This window comes from Oncorhynchus tshawytscha, unplaced genomic scaffold, assembly GCF_018296145.1.
Source record: "Oncorhynchus tshawytscha isolate Ot180627B unplaced genomic scaffold, Otsh_v2.0 Un_contig_785_pilon_pilon, whole genome shotgun sequence".
In the NCBI taxonomy this organism is placed as follows: Eukaryota; Metazoa; Chordata; class Actinopteri; order Salmoniformes; family Salmonidae; genus Oncorhynchus; species Oncorhynchus tshawytscha.
In genome coordinates this window covers 28007-48137 of record NW_024609721.1, presented here as the reverse complement: position 1 = coordinate 48137, position 20131 = coordinate 28007, and the positions used below count along the sequence as shown (strand labels likewise).

At 42.8% G+C, this 20131-nt stretch overlaps 1 protein-coding gene across 1 annotated transcript in view; it reads right to left on the bottom strand.

The window, feature by feature from the left end:
- Window positions 1–13308, bottom strand: part of LOC112235554 (vasoactive intestinal polypeptide receptor-like) — a gene marked incomplete at its 5' end in the record, with an annotated part of 42979 nt that extends 29671 nt beyond the window's left edge. Inside the window, 3 exons of the mRNA XM_042317252.1 lie at window positions 4195–4255; window positions 4716–4869; window positions 13162–13308. Of these exons, the coding sequence (XP_042173186.1) occupies window positions 4195–4255; window positions 4716–4869; window positions 13162–13308 (362 nt within the window). The remainder of the gene's footprint in view (window positions 1–4194; window positions 4256–4715; window positions 4870–13161) is intronic.
- Window positions 13309–20131: the final 6823 nt, after the last annotated feature.

Here is a 20131-nt window from a genome sequence, read left to right as displayed (position 1 = left end):
CTAAAAACTTCTAAAACTGTTTGAATGATGTCTGGGAGTATAACAGAACTCATATTGGCAGGCAAAATCCTGAGTTGAAATCAAAACAGGAAGTCAGAAATCTGAGCTTGTATGTATTCAGTCCCCAATGAAATCCCCTTGAGATATGAATGATGTTGCACTGCCTAGGGGTTCCACTAGATGTCAACCATCAATAGAAATTATAATGAGGCTTCTATGTTGTTGTGGGAGTGAATGAGAGCAGAATACATCAGATGTCCATCAAGCAGCCATTTTGTGATCCTTTTTCCTCATGGTAGTCACTTGCATTCCATTGCTCACGAAGACAAGAAGGATTACTCCGGTTGGAACTTTATTGAAGCTATATGTTAAAATCCTAATGATTGATTCTGTACTTAGTTTGAAATGTTTCTTCGACCGGTAATATCTCTTTTTGAAGTTGTTTTCCGATATAACGCTGACCAGAGTTAGCTTTTGGATATGTATACCAAACGCGCTAACAAAAGAAGGTATTTGGACATAAATAACTGACATTTTCGAACAAAGCAAACATTTATTGTGGACCTGGGATTCCTGGAGTGCTTTCGGATGTAGATCATCAAAGGTAAGGGAATATTTATCATGTCATTTCTTGTTTATGTTGACGCCATTTTGTGGCTGTGGTGTTTTTACTTTTGAGCGCCGTCTCAGATTATTGCATGCGTTTCTTTTTCCGGAAAGTTAAAAAAAAAATGTGACACAGTGGTTGCATTAAGGAGAGGTATATCTATAATTCCATGTGTATAACTTGTATTATCATCTACATTTATGATGAGTATTTCTGTTGAATGATGTGGCTATGCAAAATCAATGTTTTTGGAACTAGTGAATCTAATGCGCCAATGTGAACTCAATTTTTTAAAATATAAATATGAACTTTATCAAACAAAACATGCATGTATTGTGTAACATGAAGTCCTATGAGTGTCATCTGATGAAGATAATTCAAGGTTAGTGATTCATTTTATCTTTATTTCTGCTTTTTGTGAATGCTGGAACGCTGGAAAATGGCTGTGCTTATTGTGGTTTGGTGGAGACCTAACATAATCGTTTGTAGTGCTTCGCTGAAAAGCCTATTTGAAATCGGACACTTTGGTGGGATTAACAATGAGAATAGCTTTAAAATGGTATGAGACACATGTATGTTTTAGGAATTGTAATTATGAGATTTCTGTGGTTTGAATTTGGTGCCCTCTATTTTCACTGGCAGCCATAACAGGTTAAACTCCATTTTTATGGAATGGTCTGCCAACCCATGTGAGAGACGCAGACTCGGGCTCAACCTTTAAGTCTTTATTGAAGACTCATCTCCTCAGTAGGTCCTATGATTGAGTGTAGTCTGGCCCAGGGATGTGAAGGTGAACGGAAAGACACTGGAGCAATGAACCGCCCTTGCTGTCTCTGCCTGGCCCGTTCCCCTCTCTCCACTGGGATTCTCTGCCTCTAACCCTATTACAGGGGCCGAGTCACTGGCTTACTGGTGCTCTTCCGTGCAGTCCCTAGGTGGGGTGCGTCACTTGAGTGGGTTGAGTCACTGACGTGATCTTCCTGTCTGGGTTGGCGTCCCCCCTTGGGTTGTGCCGTGGCGGAGATCATTGTGGGCGATACTCGGCTTTGTCTCAGGATGTTAAATTGGTGGTTGAAGATACAGTGCCTTGCGAAAGTATTTGGCCCCCTTGAACTTTGCGACCTTTTGCCACATTTCAGGCTTCAAACATAAAGATATAAAACTGTATTTTTTTGTGAAGAATCAACAACAAGTGGGACACAATCATGAAGTGGAACGACATTTATTGGATATTTCAAACTTTTTTAACAAATCAAAAACTGAAAAATTGGGCGTGCAAAATTATTCAGCCCCTTTACTTTCAGTGCAGCAAACTCTCTCCAGAAGTTCAGTGAGGATCTCTGAATGATCCAATGTTGACCTAAATGACTAATGATGATAAATACAATCCACCTGTGTGTAATCAAGTCTCCGTATAAATGCACCTGCACTGTGATAGTCTCAGAGGTCCGTTAAAAGCGCAGAGAGCATCATGAAGAACAAGGAACACACCAGGCAGGTCCGAGATACTGTTGTGAAGAAGTTTAAAGCCGGATTTGGATACAAAAATATTTCCCAAGCTTTAAACATCCCAAGGAGCACTGTGCAAGCGATAATATTGAAATGGAAGGAGTATCAGACCACTGCAAATCTACCAAGACCTGGCCGTCCCTCTAAACTTTCAGCTCATACAAGGAGAAGACTGATCAGAGATGCAGACAAGAGGCCCATGATCACTCTGGATGAACTGCAGAGATCTACAGCTGAGGTGGGAGACTCTGTCCATAGGACAACAATCAGTCGTATATTGCACAAATCTGGCCTTTATGGAAGAGTGGCAAGAAGAAAGCCATTTCTTAAAGATATCCATAAAAAGTGTCATTTAAAGTTTGCCACAAGCCACCTGGGAGACACACCAAACATGTGGAAGAAGGTGCTCTGGTCAGATGAAACCAAAATTGAACTTTTTGTCAACAATGCAAAACGTTATGTTTGGCGTAAAAGCAACACAGCTCATCACCCTGAACACACCATCAGCACTGTCAAACATGGTGGTGGCAGCATCATGGTTTGGGCCTGCTTTTCTTCAGCAGGGACAGGGAAGATGGTTAAAATTGATGGGAAGATGGATGGAGCAAAATACAGGACCATTCTGGAAGAAAACCTGATGGAGTCTGCAAAAGACCTGAGACTGGGACGGAGATTTGTCTTCCAACAAGACAATGATCCAAAACATAAAGCAAAATCTACAATGGAATGGTTCAAAAATAAACATATCCAGGTGTTAGAATGGCCAAGTCAAAGTCCAGACCTGAATCCAATCGAGAATCTGTGGAAAGAACTGAAAACTGCTGTTCACAAATGCTCTCCATCCAACCTCACTGAGCTCGAGCTGTTTTGCTATGAGGAATGGGAAAAAATGTCAGTCTCTCGATGGGCAAAACTGATAGAGACATACCCCAAGCGACTTACAGCTGTCATCGCAGCAAAAGGTGGCGCTACAAAGTATTAACTTAAGGGGGCTGAATAATTTTGCACGCCCAATTTTTCAGTTTTTGATTTGTTAAAAAAGTTTGAAATATCCAATAAATGTCGTTCCACTTCATGATTGTGTCCCACTTGTTGATTCTTCACAAAAAAATACAGTTTTATATCTTTATGTTTGAAGCCTGAAATGTGGCAAAAGGTCGCAAAGTTCAAGGGGGCCGAATACTTTTGCAAGGCACTGTATACCTCTAGTGGTGTCGGGGCTGTGCTTTGGCAAAGTGGGTGGGGTTATATCCTGACCTGGGGTATCGTCGGGCAGGGCCACAGTGTCTCCTGACCCCTCCTGTCTCAGCCTCCAGTATTTATGCTGCAGTAGTTTATGTGTCGGGGGGGTAGGGTCAGTCTGTTATATCTGGAGTATTTATCCTGTCTTATTTTATGTACTGTGTGAATATAAGTATGCTCGCTCTAATTATCTCTCTATTTTCTCTCTTTCTTTCTCTCTTTCACTCTTTCTCTTTCTCGGAGGACCTGAGCCCTAGGACCATGCCTCAGGAATACCTAGCCTGATGACTCCTTGCTGTCCCCAGTCCACCTGGCCGTACTGCTGCTCCAGTTTCAACTGTTCTGCCTGCAGCTATGTGCTACCTGTCCCAGACCTGCTGTTTTCAACTCTCTAGAGACAGCAGGAGCGGTATTGATACTCTGAATGATCGGCTATGAAAAGCCAACTGACATTTACTCTGAGGTGCTGACTTGTTGCACCCTCGACAACCACTGTGATTATTATAATTTGACCCTGCTGGTCATCTATGAACATTTGAACATCTTGGTCAAGTTCTGATATAATCTCCACCCGGCACAGCCAGAAGAAGACTGGCCACTCCTCATCTGGCCTTTCTAGGGAATTTTTCCAAGCCACCGTGCTTCTAAACCTGCATTGCTTGCTGTTTGGGGTTTTAGGCTGGGTCTCTGTACAGCACTCTGTGACATCAGCTGATGGAAGAAGGGCTATATAAATACATTTGATTGATTACAGCTGCAAGTCCCATGAGTCACATGCTGAGGTCTAGCCGGAGAGGACAAAAATTAGACCCCACATGTCGGAGAGCTGTTCTTACCCCACGTCATTATAGTAGGCCTTCGCCACACCCCAAGCTGTGATGAAGATGGTTGGCCCTCCTGCAGGAGATAAGCACACACCCAATCAATGTCTGGTCATGCCAAACCCAGAATATAGACAGACAAACTTACCCCAAACAATCAGACAGACACAGACCAATCAGACAGACAGACATACACACTTGCCCAAGCCAATCAGACAGACATGCAGACAGACAAAATCATCACCAGCCAGTCAGACAGACAGACAGACAGCCAGCCAGACAGACAATCTTACACTAGCCAATCAGACAGACAGACAGACAGACAGACAGACAGACAGACAGACAGACAACAGACAGACAGACAGACAGACAGACAGACAGACAGACAGACAGACAGACAGACAGACAGACAGACAGACAGACAGACAGACAGACAGACAGACACAATTACCCCAGTCAATCAGACAGACAGACTCACACCAGCCAATCAGACAGACACACTCACCCCAGCCAATCAGACAGGGAGCCACACTCACCCCAGCCAATCAGAATGTAGTACCAGAAGTACTTTCTCTCAGAGAAGAAGGAAACGGCCAATAGGGCGCGGAGATATAGGCCTTCCACCAGCAGCCAGAAGAAGCTGGCCATTATACAGTACTGGAAGAAGACCATCACCGCCTTGCAGCCCACCTGAAAACACAGAGAGATACAGTATCAGCCCACCTGAAAACACAGAGCGATAAATGGTATCAGCCCACCTGACAACACAGAGAGATATACAGTATCAGCCCACCTGACAACACAGAGAGATAAATGGTATCAGCCCACCTGACAACACAGACAGATATAGTATCAGCCCACCTGACAACACAGACAGATATAGTATCAGCCCACCTGACAACACAGAGAGATACAGTATCAGCCCACCTGACAACACAGAGAGATAAATGGTATCAGCCCACCTGACAACACAGAGAGATAAATGGTATCCGCCCACCTGACAACACAGAGAGATAAGTATCAGCCCACCTGACAACACAGAGAGATAAATGGTATCAGCCCACCTGACAACACAGACAGATATGGTATCAGCCCACCTGACAACACAGACAGATACAGTATCAGCCCACCTGACAACACAGAGAGATAAATGGTATCAGTCCACCTGACAACACACAGAGATAAATGGTATCAGTCCACCTGACAACACAAAGAGAAAAATGGTATAAGTCCACCTGACAACACAAAGAGAAAAATGGTATCAGTCCACCTGACAACACAGAGAGAAAATGGGTATCAGTCCACCTGACAACACAGAGAGAAAAATGGTATCAGTCCACCTGACAACACAAAGAGAAAAATGGTATCAGTCCACCTGACAACACAGAGAGATAAATGGTATCAGTCCACCTGACAACACAGAGAGAAAAATGGTATCAGTCCACCTGACAACACAGAGAGAAAAATGGTATCAGTCCACCTGACAACACAGAGAGATAAATGGTATCAGTCCACCTGACAACACAAATAGAAAAATGGTATCAGCCCACCTGACAACACAGTGATGTACATTATAAGCCCACCTGACAACACAGAGATGTACATTATCAGCCCACCTGACAACACAAACGGATATAACGTATCAGTCCACCTGACATAGAGGTATCAGTTCACATATTAACACAGAGATATACAGTATCAGTCCATCTGACATAGATATACAGTATCAGTCCACCTGACAGAGATATACAGTATCAGTCCACCTGACAGAGATATAAAGTATCAGTCCACCTGACAGAGATATACAGTATCAGTCCACCTGACAGAGATATACAGTATCAGTCCACATATTAACCCAGAGATATAAAGTATCAGTCCACCTGACAGAGATATACAGTACCTGACAGATATACCAGTCCACCTGACAGAGATATACAGTATCAGTCCACCTGACAGAGATATACAGTATCAGTCCACCTGACAGAGATATAAAGTATCAGTCCACCTGACAGAGATATAAAGTATCAGTCCACCTGACAGAGATATACAGTATCAGTCCACCTGACAGAGATATAAAGTATCAGTCCACCTGACAGAGATATAAAGTATCAGTCCACCTGACAGAGATATAAAGTATCAGTCCACCTAACAGAGATATACAGTATCAGTCCACCTGACAGAGATATAAAGTATCAGTCCACCAGAGATATAGTATCAGTCCACCTGACAGATATACAGTCACCACCTGACAGAGATATACAGTATCAGTCCACCTGACAGAGATATACAGTATCAGTCCACCTGACAGAGATATAAAGTATCAGTTCACATATTAACACAGAGATATACAGTATCAGTCCACCTGACATAGAGGTATCAGTTCACATATTAACACAGAGATATACAGTATCAGTCCACCTGACATAGATATACAGTATCAGTCCACCTGACAGAGATATACAGTATCAGTCCACCTGACAGAGATATACAGTATCAGTCCACCTGACAGAGATATACAGTATCAGTCCACCTGACAGAGATATACAGTATCAGTCCACATATTAACCCAGAGATATAAAGTATCAGTCCACCTGACAGAGATATACAGTATCAGTCCACCTGACAGAGATATACAGTATCAGTCCACCTGACAGAGATATACAGTATCAGTTCACATATTGACACAGAGATATACAGTATCAGTCCACCTGACAGAGATATACAGTATCAGTCCACATATTAACACAGAGATATAAAGTATCAGTCCACCTGACAGAGATATACAGCATCAGTCCACCTGACAGAGATATACAGTATCAGTCCACCTGACAGAGATATAAAGTATCAGTCCAACTGACAGAGATATAAAGTATCAGTCCACCTGACAGAGATATACAGTATCAGTCCACCTGACAGAGATATACAGTATCAGTCCACATATTAAAACAGAGATATAAAGTATCAGTCCACCTGACAGCGATATACAGTATCAGTCCACCTGACAGAGATATAATGTATCAGTCCACCTGACAGAGATATAAAGTATCAGTCCACCTGACAGAGATATACAGTATCAGTCCACATATTAACACAGAGATATAAAGTATCAGTCCCCCTGACAGAGATATACAGTATCAGTCCACCTGACAGAGATATACAGTATCAGTCCACCTGACAGAGATATACAGTATCAGTCCACCTGACAGAGATATACAGTATCAGTCCACCTGACAGAGATATACAGTATCAGTCCACCTGACAGAGATATACAGTATCAGTCCACCTGACAGAGATATACAGTATCAGTCCACATATTAACACAGAGATATACAGTATCAGTCCACCTGACAGAGATATACAGTATCAGTCCACATATTAACACAGAGATATACAGTATCAGTCCACCTGACAGAGATATACAGTATCAGTCCACATATTAACACAGAGATATAAAGTATCAGTCCACCTGACAGAGATATAAAGTATCAGTCCACCTGACATAGATATACAGTATCAGTCCACATATTAACACAGAGATATAAAGTATCAGTCCACCTGACAGAGATATAAAGTATCAGTCCACCTGACAGAGATATAAAGTATCAGTCCACCTGACAGAGATATAAAGTATCAGTCCACCTGACAGAGATATAAAGTATCAGTCCACCTGACAGAGATATACAGTATCAGTCCACCTGACAGAGATATAAAGTATCAGTCCACCTGACAGAGATATAAAGTACCTCAGTATAAAGTATCACCTGACAGAGATATAAAGTATCAGTCCACCCGACAGAGATATACAGTATCAGTCCACCTGACAGAGATATACAGTATCAGTCCACATATTAACACAGAGATATACAGTATCAGTCCACCTGACATAGAGGTATCAGTTCACATATTAACACAGAGATATACAGTATCAGTCCACCTGACATAGATATACAGTATCAGTCCACCTGACAGAGATATACAGTATCAGTCCACCTGACAGAGATATACAGTATCAGTCCACCTGACAGAGATATACAGTATCAGTCCACCTGACAGAGATATACAGTATCAGTCCACATATTAAGTCCACAGAGATATAAAGTATCAGTCCACCTGACAGAGATATACAGTATCAGTCCACCTGACAGAGATATACAGTATCAGTCCACCTGACAGAGATATACAGTATCAGTCCACATATTGACAGAGATATACAGTATCAGTCCACCTGACAGAGATATACAGTATCAGTCCACATATTAACACAGAGATATAAAGTATCAGTCCACCTGACAGAGATATACAGCATCAGTCCACCTGACAGAGATATACAGTATCAGTCCACCTGACAGAGATATAAAGTATCAGTCCAACTGACAGAGATATAAAGTATCAGTCCACCTGACAGAGATATACAGTATCAGTCCACCTGACAGAGATATACAGTATCAGTCCACATATTAAAACAGAGATATAAAGTATCAGTCCACCTGACAGAGATATACAGTATCAGTCCACCTGACAGAGATATAATGTATCAGTCCACCTGACAGAGATATAAAGTATCAGTCCACCTGACAGAGATATACAGTATCAGTCCACATATTAACACAGAGATATAAAGTATCAGTCCCCCTGACAGAGATATACAGTATCAGTCCACCTGACAGAGATATACAGTATCAGTCCACCTGACAGAGATATACAGTATCAGTCCACCTGACAGAGATATACAGTATCAGTCCACCTGACAGAGATATACAGTATCAGTCCACCTGACAGAGATATACAGTATCAGTCCACCTGACAGAGATATACAGTATCAGTCCACCTGACAGAGATATACAGTATCAGTCCACCTGACAGAGATATACAGTATCAGTCCACCTGACAGAGATATAACATCAGTCCACATATTAACACAGAGATATACAGTATCAGTCCACCTGACATAGATATACAGTATCAGTCCACATATTAACACAGAGATATAAAGTATCAGTCCACCTGACAGAGATATAAAGTATCAGTCCACCTGACAGAGATATACAGTATCAGTCCACACAGAGATATTAACACAGAGATATAAAGTATCAGTCCACCTGACAGAGATATAAAGTATCAGTCCACCTGACAGAGATATAAAGTATCAGTCCACCTGACAGAGATATAAAGTATCAGTCCACCTGACAGAGATATAAAGTATCAGTCCACCCGACAGAGATATACAGTATCAGTCCACCTGACAGAGATATAAAGTATCAGTCCACCTGACAGAGATATAAAGTATCAGTCCACCTGACAGAGATATAAAGTATCAGTCCACCCGACAGAGATATACAGTATCAGTCCACCTGACAGAGATATACAGTATCAGTCCACATATTAACACAGAGATATAAAGTATCAGTCCACCTGACAGAGATATACAGTATCAGTCCACCTGACAGAGATATAAAGTATCAGTCCACCTGACAGAGATATAAAGTATCAGTCCACCTGACAGAGATATAAAGTATCAGTCCACCTGACGGAGATATACAGTATCAGTCCACATATTAACACAGAGATATAAAGTATCAGTCCCCCTGACAGAGATATACAGTATCAGTCCACCTGACAGAGATATACAGTATCAGTCCACCTGACAGAGATATACAGTATCAGTCCACCTGACAGAGATATACAGTATCAGTCCACCTGACAGAGATATACAGTATCAGTCCACCTGACAGAGATATACAGTATCAGTCCACCTGACAGAGATATACAGTATCAGTCCACATATTAACACAGAGATATACAGTATCAGTCCACCTGACAGAGATATACAGTATCAGTCCACATATTAACACAGAGATATACAGTATCAGTCCACCTGACATAGATATACAGTATCAGTCCACATATTAACACAGAGATATAAAGTATCAGTCCACCTGACAGAGATATAAAGTATCAGTCCACCTGACATAGATATACAGTATCAGTCCACATATTAACACAGAGATATAAAGTATCAGTCCACCTGACAGAGATATAAAGTATCAGTCCACCTGACAGAGATATACAGTATCAGTCCACATATTAACACAGAGATATAAAGTATCAGTCCACCTGACAGAGATATACAGTATCAGTCCACCTGACAGAGATATAAAGTATCAGTCCACCTGACAGAGATATAAAGTATCAGTCCACCTGACAGAGATATAAAGTATCAGTCCACCCGACAGAGATATACAGTATCAGTCCACCTGACAGAGATATACAGTATCAGTCCACCTGACAGAGATATACAGTATCAGTCCACCTGACAGAGATATACAGTATCAGTCCACATATTAACACAGAGATATACAGTATCAGTCCACCTGACAGAGATATACACTATCAGTCCACATATTAACACAGAGATATACAGTATCAGTCCACCTGACATAGATATACAGTATCAGTCCACAACACAGAGATATAAAGTATAGTCCACCTGACAGAGATATAAAGTATCAGTCCACCTGACAGAGATATAAAGTATCAGTCCACCTGACAGAGATATAAAGTATCAGTCCACCTGACAGAGATATAAAGTATCAGTCCACCTGACAGAGATATAAAGTATCAGTCCACCTGACAGAGATATACAGTATCAGTCCACATATTAACACAGAGATATAAAGTATCAGTCCACCTGACAGAGAAATACAGTATCAGTCCACCTGACAGAGATATACAGTATCAGTCCACCTGACAGAGATATACAGTATCAGTTCACATATTAACACAGAGATATTAAGTATCAGTCCACCTGACAGAGATATACATTGTCAGTCCACATATTAACACAGAGATATAAAGTATCAGTCCACCTGACAGAGATATACAGTATCAGTCCACCTGACAGAGATATACAGTATCAGTCCACATATTAACACAGAGATATAAAGTATCAGTCCACCTGACAGAGATATACAGTATCAGTCCACCTGACAGAGATATAAAGTATCAGTCCACCTGACAGAGATATAAAGTATCAGTCCACCTGACAGAGATATAAAGTATCAGTCCACCTGACAGAGATATACAGTATCAGTCCACCTGACAGAGATATACAGTATCAGTCCACATATTAACACAGAGATATAAAGTATCAGTCCACCTGACAGAGATATACAGTATCAGTCCACCTGACAGAGATATAAAGTATCAGTCCACCTGACAGAGATATAAAGTATCAGTCCACCTGACAGAGATATAAAGTATCAGTCCACCTGACAGAGATATACAGTATCAGTCCACATATTAACACAGAGATATAAAGTATCAGTCCACCTGACAGAGAAATACAGTATCAGTCCACCTGACAGAGATATACAGTATCAGTCCACATATTAACACAGAGATATAAAGTATCAGTCCACCTGACAGAGATATACAGTATCAGTCCACCTGACAGAGATATACAGTATCAGTTCACATATTAACACAGAGATATTAAGTATCAGTCCACCTGACAGAGATATACAGTGTCAGTCCACATATTAACACAGAGATATAAAGTATCAGTCCACCTGACAGAGATATACAGTATCAGTCCACCTGACAGAGATATACAGTATCAGTCCACATATTAACACAGAGATATAAAGTATCAGTCCACCTGACAGAGATATACAGTATCAGTCCACCTGACAGAGATATAAAGTATCAGTCCATCTGACAGAGATATAAAGTATCAGTCCACCTGACAGAGATATAAAGTATCAGTCCACCTGACAGAGATATACAGTATCAGTCCACCTGACAGAGATATACAGTATCAGTCCACATATTAACACAGAGATATAAAGTATCAGTCCACCTGACAGAGATATACAGTATCAGTCCACATGACAGAGATATAAAGTATCAGTCCACCTGACAGAGATATACAGTATCAGTCCACCTGACAGAGATATAAAGTATCAGTCCACCTGACAGAGATATACAGTATCAGTCCACATATTAACACAGAGATATTAAGTATCAGTCCACCTGACAGAGATATAAAGTATCAGTCCACATATTAACACAGAGATATACAGTATCAGTCCACCTGTCAGAGATATAAATATCAGTCCACCTAACAACACACATAGATATAAAGATTCTGATGCTCTAAAAGCTCTACAGCTGCACCCCCGAGAGCATCCTGACAGTTGCATCACTGGTATGGCAACTGCTTGGCATCTGACTGTAAGGCGTTGCAGAGGGTAGTGAGTACATCACTGGGTCCAAGCTTCCTGCCATCCAGGACCTATATACTCGGCAGTGTCAGAGGAAAGCCCAAAAAATTGAGAGAGCGTCCAGTCAGCCAAGTCAAAGACTGTTTTCTCTGCTACCGCACGGCAAGCGGTCCCGGAGCGCCAAGTCTTGGACCAAAAGGCTCCTCAACAGCTTTTACCCCTAAACCATAAGACTGCTGAACAACTAATCAACTGACCACCGGACTATTTACATTGACCCCCCCTCCTCCATTTGTTTTGTACACTGCTGCTACTCTCTGTTTATTATCTATGCATAGTCACTACCTACATTTACAAATTACCTCGACTAACCTGAACCCTGCACATTGAATCGGTACAGGTAACCCCTCTATATATATAGCCTATGTATTGTTATTTTATTGGGTTACTTTTTATTATTTTTTACTTTAGTTTATTTGGTAAATATTTTCTTAACTCTTTCTTGAACCGCACTGTTGGTTGAGGGCTTGTAAGTAACCATTTCACAGTAAGGTCTTCGGCGCATGTGAAAAATAATGTTTGATTTGATTTGAGAAGTGTTTGAAATACAGGCATGTTCAACGAGATGGATTATAATGTTGGAACGTGGAGGTTTTTCTCTATTTAAACACTGTTTCCTGAGGTTGGTACAATTAACACACACACACACTCACACACACATATACTTACACACACCCACAGACACGGGCTGTCTACTTACGGATCCTGGGGAGCAGTTGTCAACCTCTCCGACCTGGTACAGAACCACATCCTTCGTAAACACCGCGATTGCCTTCAAGATGAATGACACAAACAGGTGCATGTGGATGTAGTTCCTAGTGCAGTGGAGTTTCCTAGGGGAGACACACACGACATGTTACATCCAGTGTGACCAAAGAACTTCCACTGTCTATGGAATTGAGAAATGGAGAAAGAATGACCACTAATTGATGAATGAATGAAATACTAATGAAACCTTTTGGTTCTCTGACACTGTGGAGGGATACGGAGGGAGAACAAAGCATTTTCTCAATCCTCAATAACCACCATGACAATGGAAAGGATTTCTAAAGAGCTTATCGAAACACGGTGAGATACTGAAGCATGTGGATTTATAAATGAGCTTTCAGCCAACAGCTTCAACAGAAGCCTTAATATCTCACAGTCTGAAGGTCTGTGGTGTGTAATGACTGAAGCATAGATGACCCAAAGCAGAGTGATGCTTAGTAGTGATGAATGAGGCATGCATCCCAAATGGCACCTTATTCTCTATAGGTCCTGGTCAAAAGTAGTGCACAACATAGGGAATAGGGCCCTTGTCTAAAGTATTGCACTATATTGGGAATAGGGCCCTGGTCAACAGTAGTGCACTATATAGGGAGGCATTTGGGATGTACCTTGGTGTTCCTTTCCTCTGACACCCTGAATCAGCCAATTGGAAGCCTGGGATGATTAGGTGGCCATGGTATGAGGGCCAGCTTGGGAATTTATCCAGGACACCAGGGTTAACACCCCTATTCCATGTGATCTTTAGTGACCACAGCGAGTCATGACACCCGTTTAACGTCCCATCTGAAAGGCGGCACCCTACACAGAGTAACATCCCCAATCTTTTTTTTGACCCGAAGAAATAGTGCCTCCTACTGGCCCTCCAACACCACTTCCAGCAGCATCTGGTCTCCCATCCAGGGACCGACCAGGACCCACAATGCTTAGTTTCAGAGGCAAGTCAGCAGTGGTATGCAGGGTGATATGCAGCTGGCTAACAGCTGTAGCCATGAAATGTTTTGAAAGGCTGGTCATGGCTCACATCAACACCATCATCCCAGAAACCCTAGACCTACTCCAATTCACATACCGTACCAACAGATAAACAGATGAAGCAATCTCAAATGCACTCCACACTGCCCTCTCCTACCTGGACAAGAGGAGCACCTATGTGAGAATGCTGTTCATTGACTACAGCTCAGCGTTCAACACCATAGTGCCCACAAAGCTCATCACTAAGCTAAGGACCCTGGGACTGAACACCTCCCTTTGCAACTAGATCCTGGACTTTCTGACGAGCCGTCCCCAGGTGGTAAGGGTAGGCAACAACACATCCACCCGGCTGACCCTAAACACGGGGGCCCCTCAGGGATGCGTGCTTAGCCCCCTCCTGTACTCCTTGTTCACACATGACTACGTGGCCAAGCACGACTCTTAAACCATCATTAAGTTTGCCGACAACATGACGGTGGTAGGCCTGATCACTGACAACAATGAGACAGCCTATAGGGAGGAGGTCAGAGAACTGGCAGTTTGATGCCAGGTATCAGCAAGACAAAGGAGCTGATCGTGGACTACAGGAAATGAAGGGCCGAGCACGATTCGACGGGCCTGCAGTGGAGCGGGTCGAGAGCTTCAAGTTCATCGGTGTCCACTAAAGATTAATCATGGTCCACAAACACCAACACAGTCGTGAAGAGGGCACGACAACGCCTCTTCCCCCTCAGGAGGCTGGATAAATTTGGCATGGGCCCCCAGATCCTCAAAATTTCTAGAGCTGCACCATTGAGAGAATCTTGGTATGGAAATTCCTTGGCACCCGACTGCATGGAGCTACAGAGGGTAGTGCGTACCGTCCAGTACATCACAGGGGCCGAGCTCCCTGCAATCCAGGACCTTTATGCCAGGCGGTGTCAGAGCAAGTCCCCAAAACATTGTCCACGTCATCCAAGCCATAGACGATTCTCTCTGCTTTCGCACAGCAAGCATTACCAGTGCACCAGGTCAGGAACTAACAGGACCCTAAACAGCTTCTAACCCCAACCCAGAAGCTAAACAAAACTACAAAATAAATCACTACTGGACGTCCTGCATTGACCCTTCTTTACGAAATCTCTGACTCTATATACACACACTGGACTCCACACACGCACACACACACGCACACACACGCACACACACACACACACACACACACACACACACACACACACACACACACACACACACACACACACACACACACACACACACACACACACACACCATACACTGCTGTTACTGTTTGTTATCTATCCTGTTGTCTAGTCACTTTACCCCTACCTACAGTATACTGCTGTTACTGTCTATTATCTATCCTTTACCCCTACCTACAGTATACTGCTGTTACTGTCTATTATCTATCCTTTACCCCTACCTACAGTATACTGCTGTTACTGTCTATTATCTATCATTTATTAGATAGATTCCAACTAAACTACTGAAAGAGCTGCTTCCTGTGCTTGGCCCTCCTATGTTGAACATAATAAACGGCTCTCTATCCACTGGATGTGTACCAAACTCACTAAAATTGGCAGTAATAAAGCCTCTCTTGAAAAAGCCAAACCTTGACCCAGAAAATATAAAAAACTATCGGCCTATATCGAATCTTCCATTCCTCTCAAAAATTTTAGAGAAGGCTGTTGCTCAGCAACTCACTGCCTTCCTGAAGACAAACAATGTATATGAAATGCTTCAGTCTGGTTTTAGACCCCATCATAGCACTGAGACGGCACTTGTGAAGGTGGTAAATGACATTTTAATGGCATCGGACCGAGGCTCTGCATCTGTCCTCGTGCTCCTAGACCTTAGTGCCGCTTTTGATACCATCGATCACCACATTCTTTTGGAGAGATTGGAAACCCAAATTGGTCTACACGGACATGTTCTGGCCTGGTTTAGATCTTATCTGTCGGAAAGATATCAGTTTGTCTCTGTGAATGGTTTGTCCTCTGACAAATCAACTGTAAATTTCGGTGTTCCTCAAGGTTCCGTTTTAGGACCACTATTGTTCTCACTATATATTTTACCTCTTGGGGATGTTATTCGAAAACATAATGTAAACTTTCACTGCTATGCGGATGACACACAGCTGTACATTTCAATGAAACATGGTGAAGCCCCAAAATTGCCCTCGCTAGAAGCATGTGTTTCAGACATAAGGAAGTGGATGGCTGCAAACTTTCTACTATTAAACTCGGACAAAACAGAGATGCTTGTTCTAGGTCCCAAGAAACAAAGAGATCTTCTGTTGAATCTGACAATTAATCTTAATGGTTGTACAGTCGTCTCAAATAAAACTGTGAAGGACCTCGGCGTTACTCTGGACCCTGATCTCTCTTTTGAAGAACATATCAAGACCATTTCAAGGACATCTTTTTTCCATCTACGTAACATTGCAAAAATCAGAAACTTTCTGTCCAAAAATGATGCAGAAAAATTAATCCATGCTTTTGTCACTTCTAGGTTAGACTACTGCAATGCTCTATTTTCCGGCTAACCGGATAAAGCACTAAATAAACTTCAGTTAGTGCTAAATACGGCTGCTAGAATCCTGACTAGAACCAAAAAATTTGATCATATTACTCCAGTGCTAGCCTCTCTACACTGGCTTCCTGTCAAAGCAAGGGCTGATTTCAAGGTTTTACTGCTAACCTACAAAGCATTACATGGGCTTGCTCCTACCTATCTCTCTGATTTGGTCCTGCCGTACATACCTACACGTACGCTACGGTCACAAGACGCAGGCCTCCTAATTGTCCCTAGAATTTCTAAGCAAACAGCTGGAGGCAGGGCTTTCTCCTATAGAGCTCCATTTTTATGGAACGGTCTGCCTACCCATGTCAGAGACGCAAACTCGGTCTCAACCTTTAAGTCTTTACTGAAGACTCATCTCTTCAGTGGGTCATATGATTGAGTGTAGTCTGGCCCAGGAGTGGGAAGGTGAACGGAAAGGCTCTGGAGCAACGAACCGCCCTTGCTGTCTCTGCCTGGCCGGTTCCCCTCTTTCCACTGGGATTCTCTGCCTCTAACCCTATTACAGGGGCTGGGTCACTGGCTTACTGGGGCTCTCTCATGCCGTCCCTGGAGGGGGTGCGTCACCTGAGTGGGTTGATTCACTATTGTGGTCATCCTGTCTGGGTTGGAGCCCCCCCCTTGGGTTGTGCCGTGGCGGAGATCTTTGTGGGCTATACTCAGCCTTGTCTCAGGATGGTAAGTTGGTGGTTGAAGATATCCCTCTAGTGGTGTGGGGGCTGTGCTTTGGCAAAGTGGGTGGGGTTATATCCTTCCTGTTTGGCCCTGTCCGGGGGTGACCTCGGATGGGGCCACAGTGTCTCCTGACCCCTCCTGTCTCAGCCTCCAGTATTTATGCTGCAGTAGTTTATGTGTCGGGGGCTGGGGTCAGTTTGTTATATCTGGAGTACTTCTCCTGTCCTATTCGGTGTCCTGTGTGAATCTAAGTGTGCGTTCTCTAATTCTCTCCTTCTCTCTTTCTTTCTCTCTCTCGGAGGACCTGAGCCCTAGGACCTGAGCTCCAGGACTACCTGACATGATGACTCCTTGCTGTCCCCAGTCCACCTGGCCATGCTGCTGTTCCAGTTTCAACTGACCTGAGCCCTAGGACCATGCCCCAGGACTACCTGACATGATGACTCCTTGCTGTCCCCAGTCCACCTGGCCATGCTGCTGCTCTAGTTTCAACTTCCACCTGACTGTGCTGCTGCTCCAGTTTCAACTGTTCTGCCTTATTATTATTCGACCATGCTGGTCATTTATGAACATTTGAACATCTTGGCCATGTTCTGTTATAATCTCCACCCGGCACAGCCAGAAGAGGACTGGCCACCCCACATAGCCTGGTTCCTCTCTAGGTTTCTTCCTAGGTTTTGGCCTTTCTAGGGAGTTTTTCCTAGCCACCGTGCTTCTACACCTGCATTGCTTGCTGTTTGGGGTTTTAGGCTGGGTTTCTGTACAGCACTTTGAGATATCAGCTGATGTACGAAGGGCTATATAAATAAATTTGATTTGGTTTTGATTTGATTTACCCCTACCTACAGTATACTGCTGTTACTGTCTATTATCTATCCTTTACCCCTACCTACAGTATACTGCTACTGTCTATTATCTATCCGTTTCCCCTACCTACAGTATACTGCTGTTACTGTCTATTATCTATCCTTTACCCCTACCTACAGTATACTGCTGTTACTGTCTATTATCTATCCTTTACCCCTACTTACAGTATACTGCTGTTACTGTCTATTATCTATCCTTTACCCCTACCTACAGTATACTGCTGTTACTGTCTATTATCTATCCTTTACCCCTACCTACAGTATACTGCTGTTACTGTCTATTATCTATCCTTTTCCCCTACCTACAGTATACTGCTGTTACTGTCTATTATCTATCATTTACCCCTACCTACAGTATACTGCTGTTACTGTCTATTATCTATCCTTTTCCCCTACCTACAGTATACTGCTGTTACTGTCTATTATCTATCCTTTTCCCCTACCTACAGTATACTGCTGTTACTGTCTATTATCTATCCTTTACCCCTACCTACAGTATACTGCTGTTACTGTCTATTATCTATCCTTTACCCCTACCTACAGTATACTGCTGTTACTGTCTATTATCTATCCTTTACCCCTACCTACAGTATACTGCTGTTACTGTCTATTATCTATCCTTTACCCCTACCTACAGTATACTGCTGTTACTGTCTATTATCCATCCTTTTCCCCTACCTACAGTATACTGCTGTTACTGTCTATTATCTATCATTTACCCCTACCTACAGTATACTGCTGTTACTGTCTATTATCTATCCGTTTCCCCTACCTACAGTATACTGCTGTTACTGTCTATTATCTATCCTTTACCCCTACCTACAGTCAAATCAAATCAAATCAAATTTTATTTGTCACATACACATGGTTAGCAGATGTTAATGCGAGTGTAGCGAAATGCTTGTGCTTCTAGTTCCGACAATGCAGTAATAACGAACAAGTAATCTAACTAACAATTCCAAAAAAAACTACTGTCTTATACACAGTGTAAGGGGATAAAGAATATGTACATAAGGATATATGAATGAGTGATGGTACAGAGCAGCATAGGCAAGATACAGTAGCTGATATCGAGTACAGTATATACATATGAGATTAGTATGTAAACCAAGTGGCATAGTTAAAGTGGCTAGTGATACATGTATTACATAAGGATGCAGTCGATGATATAGAGTACAGTATCTACGTATGCATATGAGATGAATAATGTAGGGTAAGTAACATTATATAAGGTAGCATTGTTTAAAGTGGCTAGTGATATATTTACATCATTTCCCATCAATTCCCATTATTAAAGTGGCTGGAGTAGAGTCAGTGTCATTGACAGTGTGTTGGCAGTAGCCACTCAATGTTAGTGGTGGCTGTTTAACAGTCTGATGGCCTTGAGATAGAAGCTGTTTTTCAGTCTCTCGGTCCCAGCTTTGATGCACCTGTACTGACCTCGCCTTCTGGATGACAGCGGGGTGAACAGGCAGTGGCTCGGGTGGTTGATGTCCTTGATGATCTTTATGGCCTTCCTGTAGCATCGGGTGGTGTAGGTGTCCTGGAGGGCAGGTAGTTTGCCCCCGGTGATGCGTTGTGCAGACCTCACTACCCTCTGGAGAGCCTTACGGTTGAGGGCGGTGCAGTTGCCATACCAGGCGGTGATACAGCCCGCCAGGATGCTCTCGATTGTGCATCTGTAGAAGTTTGTGAGTGCTTTTGGTGACAAGCCGAATTTCTTCAGCCTCCTGAGGTTGAAGAGGCGCTGCTGCGCCTTCCTCACGATGCTGTCTGTGTGAGTGGACCAATTCAGTTTGTCTGTGATGT